We start from the raw sequence: 14,353 nt of genomic DNA, 5'->3' as shown, positions 1-14,353 counted from the left end.
AAAAACTTGTTTCTACAGTAGATTTAAGTATAGGCCAAAAATAAAAAAGCAACATAAAAAGTAATAAAAATTTCACATATCAGTGAGTGTGTAAATCATTCCAGTTAAACAAGCCAACTGACTAAATTAATTCTAAATAATGAAATACTCAAAGAATTCTAGAAATAGATTGAGTCTAAAATTTAATTAACACTTCATTTCCAATTTTCCAGGTGAGGAAACTGAATCCATGCTGGCAAATACATTTAAACTTAGCTCAGGTTGTTTTTAAACAATGAGAACATAGGTGTTACTATATATATATATATACACACACACACACATATATATGAGGGCTGCAGTGGGTAAAGAACTTAGGGGAAATAGGTAGTGAATGCTAATGAGCATGGGCTATATATATACATATATATGTATATATATAGGAACACCTATATTCTCATTGTTTAAAAACATATATATATAACATATATATGTCTCTGCACACATATCTATCTCTCTCTCTGCAGAGGCCTATTACTTATATTGTGAGGATAATGGGAAAACTGAAGATCATATATTTAAAATGATTCATGGTATGCTTGGTCCATTATACATATGGCTTTTATTATTGTGCTTTGACTAAATGCCATGGATGGAATTAACTATTGTTAAAAGTATCATTACAACCATATTTTAAAATCAATCTTTCCCTTCTGCTAGACACTGTCTTTTTGCAAGACTAGTACCTGCTTGCTGTTGGTTGAAACCTCGACTGGGTGAAGTACCTGTATTCAGTATTTACCTAGAGACTGATACTTTTGAAAAATCACAAGTGTGAAAAGAGGAGTTAATTACTGACATTACGTATACTCAAGTCTATTTTGTTTTTATCTGTGGTTCAAGTATTACCTTTTTGGGCCAACTGTTTCATGCCTGATAAAGTAGGACACGTAACTCAGAAGTAAAACATTCCATGAAGAGTCATCATGAAACAAAGATAGGAAAAAAAGCTATTTCTCAAAGCCCCCTCTATTACTAAAGTCCAAATTCACCTCCTGAAACAGACATACAGCCAGAGTGAGATCTGCTATAGTCAATGAATTTCAAGGTAATAAAATGTGTGTATTATAACCAGCAGATCAAGTCTTTCTTTCAATATATCTACATTTTCTTTCACCTATGAAAAGAAAGAAGAAAATTAGGGCACTGGACCTCAGGGGTTTGATAAATATGTAAGACTCAGTTATTTATTAGATAACCTGACAAGATGCAGAACTTAAAACACATACATAGGGGCACCTGGGTGGCTCAGTGGGTTAAGCCTCTGCCTTCAACTCAGGTCATGATCTCAGGGTCCTGGGCTCGAGCCTCGCATCAGGCTCTCTACAGAGCAGGGAGCCTGCCTCCCTCTCTGCCTACATGTGATCTCTCTCTCTGTCAAATAAATAAATAAAATCTTTTTTAAAAAATGAAACATATATATAACTCTAGTTATATTAGGTATTTCAGCACATGACTCAATTCAGTGCCGACACTTAAGAGAATCAAGGCAGCCTACAACCAAAGTTGGCAACCGTTCACATTTGCCTGAGGTAGTATCACCAGAGTCCTCTCCCGGATGCCTGAGTAGGCTGTAGATTTACAAACTCCCCATTCCCGCTGAACCATCCTACTGCCATCCCCCCTCTGGAAACTGGGTTCAGAACACTACATACTACTTGTGAAAGCTCCTGCACTCCCTGCTCTGAAGGGCTGCATTGCTTAAAATAAGATTTGCAAAAAGTTTCCAAGAATGCTAGAGTGTTTAAATGGCCCAATATTAGGCCCAATCACAAAAGCAGTGGACATCTGGCTTCTGGCTTGCTTTTCTAGAAGGTGGAAATCAGTGGTTACAGAAGCATATTCTATCCTATCAAGCTGCCTATCCTCAACTTCCACTTCTGGAGATGATGAGGTAATAGGAACTGGATTCAACCCTCCACCTGAAACACAAGAAAACTACACAAAACAAGTGAAAAAAAAAGATTCAGGAGATGGAAATAAGCAACAAAGGATCAACTGTTTCCAAGTAACTTAAATGCATCCCTAAACAAAAGTCAGAAATATTCATAAAAATACAAATATATCCATTGCCAATGTCACAATATCCAGGATCCAGTAAAACAGACCCAGGCACATGAAGAAGCAGGAAAATACGAACCACACCAGGAGAAACATCAATCAACTGGAACAGACCCTGAAAGATGAAAGAATTTGTAGGAATGGATATTAAAAGTTATTATAGTTATATCCAATATGCTCACAAAGCTGTAGATATTGGGCATGTCAAGTAAAGATGGAACATAAAGGCCCAAATTGAACTATAGTAGGTGAGATTAATGGCAGAAGAAAAGACTGGTGAACTTAGGCAGCAATGAAACTACGAACATGAAAAGCAGAGAAACAGACTGGGGGAGAAAAAAAGGAACAGAGCATTAGTGAGCTTTATGACACCTCAGGAGAACTAACATACCTGTAATTGGAGTCCCTAAAGGAGGGGTCTGGTGACAGAAAAAAAAATTGTTTGAAGAGATAATGGCCAAAATTTTTCCAATTATAGAGAGAAAAATCTTAAAAGCAGCCAAAGAGATATATTACATAGAGAAGCACAAAGGTCACTGACTGCAGATTTGCATCAGAGACAATGCAAGCTAGAAGACAGTGTACAGAATGCAAAAAAAAAAAAAATAAATTTAAAAAATTATTTGCCGAGCAAAATTATCTTTCAAAAACAAAGGTGACCTAGAGAGCAGGAAGCCAGAAATCTATTTTCACAGAGAAATTTATAGGGACAGAAAGACAAATTCATAGAGACAGGAAGTCTAAGAAAAGCATGTGAGGGAGAGGAGCTGTAGGAGGGGAAAATGTGGAGGGTTTTTTTTTTTTTTTAAGGTTTTATTTATTTATTTGACAGACAGAGATCACAAGTAGGCAGAGAGGCAGGCAGAGGGAGAAGGGAGGAAGCAGGCTCCCTGCTGAGCAGAGAGTCCAATGTGGGGCTTGATCCCAGGACCCTGAGATCATGACCTGAGCCGAAGGCAGATGCTTTAACCCACTGAGCCACCCAGGTGCCCCAGAGTTGTTGTTGTTGTTGTTGTTTTTAATTTAAATTCAATTAGGGGAAATATTACTTAATAGGTATAGTTTGTTTGGGACAATAAAAAGATTCTAGAATATGGTAAAGGAAGATGGTTGCATAAAATTGTGAATATGCTTAATGTCCCTGAATTGTACACTTAACAAAAGTTAAAATTTTATGTTAGGTATATTTGACCACAATAAAAAAAAGAATTTTTAAAAAGAAGTATACTAGTTCTCTAGGCACATGAACAGACTTCAAGACATATGTCCAGTAGAAAAGGGGGAAGTTTCAAAATATGTGCTAGTATGATTTATATGAATTTAAAAAACACATGAAAACACTGCATTTTGTTATTTATATATTTAGAATAGTGACAGAAAACCAGATTAGTGGTTCCCTGGAGATGAAGGGATGTAAGTGAGAAACAGTCTGAATTATAAACTTTTCCTACGATAGTAGTTACCCCTTAAAATGCAACTGGAGGCGGGGATGCCAACGAAGAGACCTTCCCACAGACCAGAGCGTAAGTTGGAGTTTCGGATCTCTGGTGACCAGTCAGCATCTTATGGCCCCTCTTGTCTCACCTCTCAACTCATCTCCACCCTACCACTGCAAGGGATTTTTTCCAGGTGGGCCCCAGTCTGATCCCCTTGCCTTTCAGGCATCTACACGGCCTGCTGTATAAATGGCAGCAGGCAGAGTTTCCCGGACAGAATGCCTGGAGCACAGAGTTGGGGCAGAGGCCAAAAGAGAAAGAAGGGCTTGAGGACTTCTCTAAGTCAGCCAGTTGTCTTCAGCATGGGGTACTCTCTCCTTGGGAGTACAGAAGACTTTCCAGGGATGACCAGGATTAGAGGGTTTTTAAAAGGTATCAATTTGCATATCCTCAACTTCCATATAAATTCTTTTCTAAAAATCATCAGCCCAAGAATGCACCTGTGCTGTAGTACTCCACCTCATCTCCTTTTCAAATACGTTTTTTCCTATTTTATTTTTTAAGAAGGATATATACCAGGGCACCAGGGTGGCTCAGTCAGTTAAGTGTCTGCCTTTGGCTTAGGTCATGATCTCAGGATCCTGGGATGGAGCCCTGCATTGGGCTCCTTGCTCAGCAGGGAGCCTGCTTCTCCCTCTCCCTCTGCCTGCTGTTCTGCCTACTTGTGATCTTTCTCTCTCTCTCTCTCTCTGTCAAATAAATAAATAAATAAAATCTTAAAGAAAAAGAATACCTACCAGATGATCCAGCCATTCCACTTCTAGTTATTTGCCCATGAGAAAAGAAAACCTGTATCTATACAAAGATTCATATGTGACTGCCATAGAGTTTTTATTTGTGATAGCCCCAAAGTGCAGCCTCAATGGCCATCAACAGAGGAACAGTTCAAAGACTGTGGTACATCCGTATAATGGAATACCACTCACTCAGCAATAAAAATAAATGAACTACTGATACACACAACACACATATCAATAATTTTTCTCAGTGAAAGAAACCAGACTAGCCTGCCCCCCCAAAATGAGTACATACTGTGTGATTCCATGACTACAAAACTCTAGAAAATGTAAACAAATCTACAGTGACAGAAAACAAATCATTAGTTACTTGGCATGGGTAGGGGTGAGGAACTGCAAAGCACACTGAAACACTTGGGGTAATGGATAGGCTATCTTGCTTATGATGATGGTTTCCTGGGTGTCGAAACTCATCAAATTGCATGTATACTTTTAATATGTACACTATATTGTGTCAATTATACCTCCTTCATTTTTATTTATTTAAGATTTTATTTATTTGGGAGAGAGAGAGAGAGAGAGCAGGCATAAAGAGAGCACAAGCAGGGGGAACAGCAGAGGGAGAGGGACAAGCAGACTCCCCACTGGTGGAGCCCCCTGGACTCTGGACTCTGGGATCATAACCCAAGCCAAAAGCAGATGCTTAACTGACTGAGGTGTGCCTAGGTGGCCTTTTAAATATAAACAATAATAAAATAATAATTTACATGTGTTATTGGTGAAAAGTATAACAAAAGGTGGAATATTTTTGGAGGTCAATTTGGTACCACCTATTTTCAAGGACACTTCCATTTCAAGGAATTCACCCTATAAGTAATATAGTGCAGGTGTCCCCCAAAAAAGTATGTACAAAGATAGTCTCTGCACTAATATTTTTTATACACTACAAAATAATCCTAATATCCATCAAAGGGGGATTGATTAAGTTATGGAACAACCATGTTATACAAACACTATATAAACCACATTATATAATTCTACATAGATTGATATGGAAAGATAATCCACAAGATGTTAAGTGAAAAGGCAGGTTAAATAACAGCCTATACAATATTTGGCTATTTGTAAGAAAGGAAACAACTGTTACCCTTCTAGTTGTACATTCACCAAAAAAGACATCATTAATTTGTTTATAGGAAAGATCTGAGGATCTGAGGATCCTCAGAGAGACTTTTTCCTTCAAACAAATCAATATTTTTGTTAAAAAGCAAGCACCACTCTTAATAAAAACTTAACTAAGAAATAAAATATCCAAAGGTTAATTTCTAATAAAAGAGAAGTGACAGAATAGAAGCAGTTAAATATAAACCTGGTAATCAGATTCTGAATGAGTAAGAAACTGATGGAATTAGAAATATTAGATTGTGAATATAAAAAAGCTTATCCTTAAGGAAAAACAGTCACAATTAAAGTTTGATGAACTAAAAAGTCATTTATCATTCTCTGTCCCATACTCTCTCCTCACATGAGAAGGGAGGTATAATTGTTACAAAATTACTATTCATTCTAAAATGTTTAGTTAGATTAAGCAAACCAGTTTTTCCACAGACACATCAAAACAAATCAGTAAAACTGGTTTTGAACACAAGGAAAAAGAATGGCTGTCATAGATCTACTTTAAGAAATGAAGTAAGCTTGTGATTATTTGCTCTAACAGAAAAAACACCACAGTTAAAAGATTAGCTTCTAGACAGTGTTGCTCATAAACCAGAGAAATCACAGTCCTGTGTCCCACTGATTCTGAAGAGAATTTTTTCTCTAGATAAGCACCCCTGATGCCTACCTGGCTAAAAATAAAGGTAACGAAATTACAACTGAAAAATAATTGCAAGGAACTTAAAAATAATTACTACTGGCTCTATATGCCTAAAATTAAGAAGAGACTGGTATCAAAATTAACCAGGGAAACAAGGATCACATGGGAATCAGCAGACTTTAATAGAAAGTTTAACCTTTTACTTGAATGAGGCTATAGTTTTATAGTTCTCCCCAGAAAAGTAGGACATTTAATAGCTATTTAGAGACAAAGAACTTTGAATTGCATTATAAAAGGATAAGACTGTTTCACCAGAGAATTAATTTAATTTACTATGTGAATCTGTTAATTAAAATATCCTATAATGTTAAGAAAAAATAGAATAAACCACAACTCCCAACACTTAAATCTTCAATAATATACATAAAACTACAGGACAGCCTTGCTTTTAGCCTCTTCTACAACTCATAAATGTTTTTTGAGCATACTATTATTGAGTACTGCTCTAGGCACTGGAGCTCCATGGCAAAGACGAGATCTCTATTCTCATGGAGCTTACATTCTACCATAAAATGAGATTCAAAGTGAATAGGAGTGAAAGGCTTCTTGGAGGACAGGACATTTGAGTAACCTGAATGACAGGGAAGAGATAGCCATATAACAATGTGGGAACAGAGCTTCCCAGGTAAAGACAATACAAAGTATAAGAGTACTATAAAATTTTGTTTCATTTTATTTTATTTTATTTCAGAGACGGTGAGAGAGATAGGGGTAGGGGAAGAGGGAGAGAGAATCTTAAGCAGGCTCCATGCCCGACCTGGGACTTGATCTCACAACCCCAAGATCATGACCTGAGATGAAATTAAGAGTTGGATGCTTAACTGAGCCACCCACGCACCCCAAATACTATAACAATTTTTAATGGATTATCTCTAAATCAATTTAATAAAATGCATTATCTATGATTCCTATGTGTACTAGTTTGAAAACCACCAATTGAAAAAAAAATCTCAAATGGGAAATAAATGGCATGGAATTATCAGGAAAGGTTTAAAATGAGAATAACATTGGGGTGCCTGGCTTGCTCAATTGGTAGAGCGTAAGACTCCTGATCTCAGGGTTGTGAGCTCAAGCCCCATATTAGGCATAGAGTTCATTTAAAGAAAAAAAAAAAGAGAGAGAGAGAGAGAGAATAACATTAGTTCATGATAAGAATCAATTTATTGATGCTAACTATATTGTATATACTGTGCTAAATTATATAGTCTCATATTTAGGCTGAAGATATACTGTGAGATATCCACACTATTTAGAATTAACAATACTTAAACTAGCCTTGTGGTCAAAAATGGATGAATATAGACAGACTTGTCCTTAAATAACACAGAATTTAAAATACCAAGCTAGTATTTCCCTTACTAGACTTCAAAAAATGTTAAGACTCATAATATCTGAGGTTAGTGAGGGTAAGAGCAAAGGGATGCTCTCATTCAATGTAACTGTGCCATAAATTGGTTTGAACTTGTTTTGAATGTGAATTGTCCCTAGCTACCAAAATTTATGATGTGCATATTCTATGCATTTGCTACACAAAGTCCCATACAATTGCACGAAATTTCATATAAAGATGTTCATTATGTATTGCTTATAGTAGCAAAAAAAAAAAAACAAAAAACAAATACCCTGGAAGTAGTCCAAACATCCACCAATAAGGGATTAAATAAACCATGAAATATCTACAATGATGTGCTATATTATACAGCACTTAAAAAAGTAATGCTGTAGGGGTGCCTGGCTGGCTCAGTCAGTGGAGCATGTGACTCTTGATTTTGAGGTTGTGAGTTCAAGCCCCACTTTGGGTGCAGAGATTACTTTAAAAAAATAAAATTCTTTAAAAAAAAAAGGTAATGGTATAATTTCATTCATGCTGAAATGAAAAATGTCCAACTCAAAATGTAAAAGGGAAATATCATTTAATGATTTATGTGATTGAATTATTTTTGTATTAAAAAGTACACTTATAAATAATGTACAGAAACAAACATATTTGTATATACAGAGAAAGTATTTTGAAGGATATATACTAGCTGTAACAGTGGTTTTTCTCTCTTACGCCTGGGACTGATGAGGAAGGAAAGAAGAGAAAGGGCAAACAGAAGACTTCTTTCAAAATTTCAAAACATCTGTGCTACTTTTTTTTCCCAAACAGCAAACATGGATTACCTTAGAGAAACTTCTAAAAATGTCTTTAAAGGGGTGCCTTGTTGGCTCAGTTGGAAGGAACATGTGATTCTTGATCTCGGGGTCATGAGTTCTATCCCCACATTGGGCACAGAGATTAGATAAATAAAACTTTTTTTAAAAAAAATGTGTTTAAAAAGTAAAAGTAGATTTTGAGTTTATGTACAACTTGGATCTAGGATAATATCTTTCCAGGGCTCTTCCTATCAGGAAACCTAGAAATGGCCCCAAATACTGAGCTACATATTATAACAACTTCCCTTAAAAAGAAATTTCATTCTCATTACAATTAATAGAGGGCCATAATACAAAGTTAGTAAATTTAAGGTATCTTTAAGCTATACTTCGGTGACATTATAGCATGTAAAATAAAGTCTAATGTGGTTTGCAAAGCCTTCCAGGATTGAGTCAACCCTAAGCTTCTACAAGTTTAATATTCATGTGACTTACCTGTAGTTCCTGTTAAAATATAGATTCAGATCCAGAAGTCTGTGATGAGCCTTTTCTAAAAGTTCTGCAGACCACACTCAGGAGCAAGGATCTAGTCCTGATACCACACCATTCCCTACACGTTAATTTAGTGAATTACTGCTCTTCCACACACACCATGTTCTTCATACCTCTGTCCTTTTTCTATCTTATTCTTTGTCAAAATGGTTTTCCCCTCACCTCCACCACTTCAAAAACTTTTACTCTGTTACTATTTTAGTCCAAATGTCACAAATATTTCGGGCACATGGACATGCTACTGCTTTTGCATTTCAAGACCCCTACGGATTTATGTTCAACTCACCACATCTGTTATTTACATGTCCATCTCCCAATGAGACATTGACTTTAAGAGCAGAAAATATCTATCTTTAGTACACAGATATTCAATAAATGTTTTCTGAGTTCAAGTCATTAAAGTATCAATGCCACCATCTTTGAAATCATAGTGTCACAATCACTTTTATTGTGTAACATTTTCTTTGAAGAAATATTCAGCAAAAAATACTGCCAAATTATCGACGGTAATCTCTAAAGTATAAAACATTCATATTCAAAATTAAAGTAAAATATAACACTATTTGATGTTTATGTTAATGGGGGAAGACAGTCACATTAATTTCTCTTTTTTTTTGGAGTAAAAAGGACAAAACAAAGACTGTCCCCTTTGGTGATATTCTTTTAAGTACCTGAAGCAAAATAAAAATGGCATCGAATTTCTAATTTACCTAATAGTCCATAAATTAGGACTTTTACTGTATTTTGAAAATAAATGACAGAATAGTATCTTAGATCAAATGCTTACACATAGAGCCCGCTCTTTATCACTCACCTTCCTCATCTATCCATTTCATGGTGAAAAGCTGTTCATTGTCAAAGGAACACATATCTCGAACCTCACTGCAAAGGCCCTCGAAGGAGATTGAAGGTTCAAAATGGGTTATCATGATATCCCTGAAAAAGAAAAAGAGTTTTAAGTTTGAAGATAACTGAAACTAATGATGTTCTACATACTACTGAATGCCTGGCGATCTGAAGGACGTCAGGTATTTTGTGAGTGTATCATTATTGCTTCCGGTAGACAATCTCTGTAAAGTAAAAAAAAAAAAGAAAGAAGAAGAAAAACCCATATCAATAATTTCAAAAATAAAAAAAAGTAGAATGCTAACTAAATTGAGTTTAAATTAAAAATTTAAAAATAAAAATAGTGGATTTGTGAGAAACTTCAATTCAATCTCCTTCCTTCTTCAGGAAGCCCACCCTAACTGCTCTGACGGTTGTCCCACTTTGCTTTAATATTAGTTTTCAAGAGCACACTCTTCTGTGAGGCACTGCACTCCACAGATGAACAGCTCAGTTATTGATCAGTTTCTGCCTTATATATAATTGAAATCTGTTCTAATCGCTGACTCCAGATCTCCCCTCCCTAAGAAGTCTACCCTTCATCTAAGAGATGGCTCTTCAATAACTGGACAAAGATCTGTCATGTCCTCTTCCTCAGCCCTCACATCCACAGATTAACTATCCATGAGACTTTCATCCATTCTTTGTATGGCATGATTTTTAGACTGCACACCTTCATTTTCACCTTTTCCCAAAGAACTCCCATTTGCCCCAATTGGTTTTATAATATGACTAATGTTTTAAGGTAGATATGCAGAAAACATGGGAATAGACATAAATGTGTATTTACGTTTGTTTTAGTGTTAGATAAGCAACAGTATTCAAATAAATCTACCTAGCAGCTACTCACTGTGAAGCCTGAAATCCTAACAGGAGGCCTGGGGTTTCCTCCAAGGAGCCATGAGAAGGCTCCCCATGATCTAATCTAGGCCCAGTAGCCAGCCACAGTATCCTTTCAAATGTTAAGTCAGATAGCCTGAAAGACTCTAATTTAACAAACACTTACACTTACAAAGATCTCCAGGTGTCAAACTGTTCTAAGAGTTTTACAGAGTTAATGTAGTTCACATTCTTCCTATTTTAAACTCTTCAAATGTCTTGGTCTCTCATGCAGAGTAACAAAGTCCCTAGCAGGGTTTACCAGGCGCTGACTACCTCTCGGACCAACTTCTACTACTTCCAACAGGTAAACCAGTGTTTATGGTCTACCACCTACCCCTGCTAGAATATAAGTTTGATGAAAGTTACTTCCAACAGGTAAACTAGTGTTTATGGTCTACCACCTACCCCTGCTAGAATATAAGTTTGATGAAAGTAGGGATTTTGTTTTGTTCGTTATATTCCTAGTGGCCAACACAGTGCCTAGACCCAGTGCCTAGCACAGAATGGATTCTTTTTTTTTTTTTTTAAGATTTTGTTTATTTATTTGACAGAGAGAGAGATCACAAGTAGGCAGAGAGGAAGCAGAGAAAGGGGGAAGCAGGCTCCTTGCCAAGCAGAGAGCCCGATGCGGGGCTCAATCCCAGGACCCTGAGACCATGACCAAGCTGAAGGCAGAGGCTTAACCCACTGAGCCACCCAGGCGCCCCACAGAATGGATTCTTGAGAAATATTCACGGAAGAAAGGAAGAATTGTGAACACACATAGGTAGCTTGAACACAGAGCACAGAGAGGGAAATAAGGAGTTTAGAATTTTAAGTCATCTGTAAAAAAGTAAAAAAAAAAAAACAAACTATAGTCTTTAGGGGCTATCAAAGGTAAGCAGAGAGCAGAGCATGAAAACTGACTGGCCTTTTCTTGAGAATCACCCTAAGCAACTCAGAACTTTCTGCCCCTGCCTCTGAGAACCCTCTTGCCTTGGCTTTCATAATAGTATGCCACCCTGGTTCTCTGCTTTTCTGAACTCTAGTCTCTTTTGGTTGTCAATCACAAGATACTCTTTACACCCGCTCTCACATTCATCCTCTGTCACTCTTTCTTTCTCCCTAAACCTAATTCACATTCAGTGTTTTAACTACTATCTCTATGTAGTGGGTCTCTTAAATCTGTAATTCCAGCTCTCTGTGTGTGGTATTTAAGTTTTTTAAATAATCTGGTTCTATTCTCAAATTGAACCCATCCCCAACACATATACTCTACGACAGACATCTGGTTTACTCATGACCTTCACACAGAAGACCTTGATGATCCAAGTTTTAATTCTGACCTTTCCTCAGTTCAAGGCCCAGTTTATATGGGGAGGTGGGGATCAATTCTTTAACTGGTATTTCAACATGAACCTCCATTAAGCCTTTTTCGACCACACAAGCCCAATGGTCTACATTTCTAAACCTGCCCAACATGTATCTTATGTTCTATCTTCTGTTATTTAACTCATACATTGATAACACATCCCCAACTAAACCATACACAACTGGAAAACAAGAATTCTCAGACTGTTTCACAGATTCACGTAACTATTAACATAATAAGAACTTAAACATTTCTTAACTGACTACAGAAGATATACTCTCTAGGAGAAAACCAGCTTCCAGAAAACACACTTTTGACAGGGTACTATCACGGTTTATGTTTCCTTTGCCTATAAGCATTCATAGAATACTGAATGTGCTCCAGGTATTTAAACAAACTGTATCTTATATGACATTCACAGTAACTGTCAAACTAGACAGACTAACCTATTTTACAGATTTAAAAAGCAAAGCATAAAGGAATATTTGCCAGTCTCTCCCAGTTAAAAAATAGAATATGGGGACGCCTGGGTGGCTCAGTGGGTTAAAGCCTCTGCTTTCGGCTCAGGTCATGGTCCCAGGGTCCTGGGATCGAGCCCCACATCTGGCTCTCTGCTCAGCAGGGAACCTATTTCTCTTTCTGCCTACCTCTCTGCCTAATTGTGACCTCTGTCTGTCAGATAAAATCTTAAAAAAAAAATAGATATGAATTCAAATCCAAATCTAATGACACCTGGGGTGGACACTGTGCTCTGACCCTTCCCCTCCACAACTAACCTTTTAAAAGCAACAAACAAAAGCAACAAATGCCTTTGGCTTAATATGGCAGAGGAACACATATCTGTATCCCTTCATTCGAAGGGACCATGGAACATCAGAAAACTGAAATGGCGGGGCGCCTGGGTGGCTCAGTGGGTTAAAACCTCTGCCCTCAGCTTGGGTCATGATCCCAGTGTCCTGGGATAGAGCCCACATTGGGCTCTCTGCTTAGCAGGGAGCCTGCTTCCTCCTCACTCTGACTGCTTCTCTGCCTACTTGTGATCTCTGTCAAATAAATAAATAAGGGACGCCTGGGTGGCTCAGTTGGTTAAGCGGCTGCCTTCGGCTCAGGTCATGATCCCAGGGTCCTGGGATCGAGTCCCACATCGGGCTCCTTGCTCGGCAGAGAGCCTGCTTCTCCCTGTGCCTCTGCCTGCCTCTCTGTCTGCCTGTGCTCGCTCGCTCTCTCTCCCTCTGTCTCTGACAAATAAATAAAATCTTAAAAAAATTTTTTTAATTTAAAAATAAATAAATAAATAAATAGAATCTTAAAAAAAAGAGAGAGAGAAGAAAACTGAAATGCCAAATTATCTAAGTCTTAGAAGTAAGAAGTCTGCACCACCAGCGGACCAGAAAGTAAAAATCCCAGATGACTGAAAACAGATGAAATAAAAGTGTTGAAGAAAACGTACCAGCCCCAAACAACAAAGTTAAGAGGAACCTTTAAAAGAGAAAAGTTTTATTTATGCAAGATTACTTTTCCTTCTTTAAGCATCTGATCATACTACTTGGCTCTTCAAGTACTTAACACCTACATAAGCATTCATTATAAATGTGGGGTTTTTTGTTGTTTTTAAAAGATTTTATTTATTTATTTGAGAGAGAGAGAGAAAGCACACGTGTGCATACCAGTTGGGGGTAGGGAGGAACAAAGGGAAAGGGATAAGCAGACTCCCTGCTGAGTGCAGGAGTCCAATGCAGGGCTTGATTCCAGGACCTGGAAATCATGATCTGAGCTGAAGTCAGATGTTTAAGCAACTGAGCCACCCAGGTGTGCCAGACTTTTTTTTAAATTTATTTTTTATTTTTTATAAACATATATTTTTATCCCCTGGGGTACAGGTATGTGAATCACCAGGTTTACACACTTCACAGCACTCACCATAGCTCCCCAATATCCATAACCCCACCCCCTTCCCCCAAGGTGTGCCAGACTTTATCCTTGAGTAGTCTCTACACCCAAAATAGGGCTTAAATTCACAACCCCAAGATCAAGGTCACACACTCCACCAACTGAGCCACTTAGGCAACTCATAAATGCTTTTAACAATTGCTTTAAACAAAAATTTGTAATTTAAAGAAGAGAACAATGTTACAAACTTTTAGAATGTAAAAATTTCTAAGAAAAATCAAGATGTGGAGAAATTTTATTTTCAGAATGTTTCTTAGTAGAGTCAATACTCTATCTAAAATTAATAATTTAAAAATAAAAACAGGGAACAAGAAAAATCCAAATGGAGGCACCTGAGTGGCTCAGTCAGTTAAGTGTCTGCCTTTAGCTCATGTCAGGAGCCCAGAGT

General features: G+C 37.2%; 1 protein-coding gene across 3 annotated transcripts in view; it reads right to left on the bottom strand.

Moving 5' to 3' along the window:
• The window catches only part of PRKCI (protein kinase C iota), a 68,574-nt gene that overhangs the window by 41,876 nt on the left and 12,345 nt on the right, over positions 1-14,353 (bottom strand). For all 3 annotated transcript variants that reach the window (XM_045088619.1, XM_004756557.3, XM_045088620.1), the window contains one exon: positions 9,712-9,833. In XM_045088619.1, the coding sequence (XP_044944554.1) occupies positions 9,712-9,833 (122 nt within the window). Of the gene's footprint in view, positions 1-9,711; positions 9,834-14,353 lie in introns of those variants that run through there.

This window comes from Mustela putorius, unplaced genomic scaffold (genome assembly GCF_011764305.1).
Source record: "Mustela putorius furo isolate JIRA1106 unplaced genomic scaffold, ASM1176430v1.1 tig00003834_pilon_pilon_pilon, whole genome shotgun sequence".
NCBI classification, from domain to species: Eukaryota; Metazoa; Chordata; class Mammalia; order Carnivora; family Mustelidae; genus Mustela; species Mustela putorius.
The sequence above is the reverse complement of the archived record's forward strand: the minus strand, read 5'-3'. Positions and strand labels throughout refer to the sequence as shown.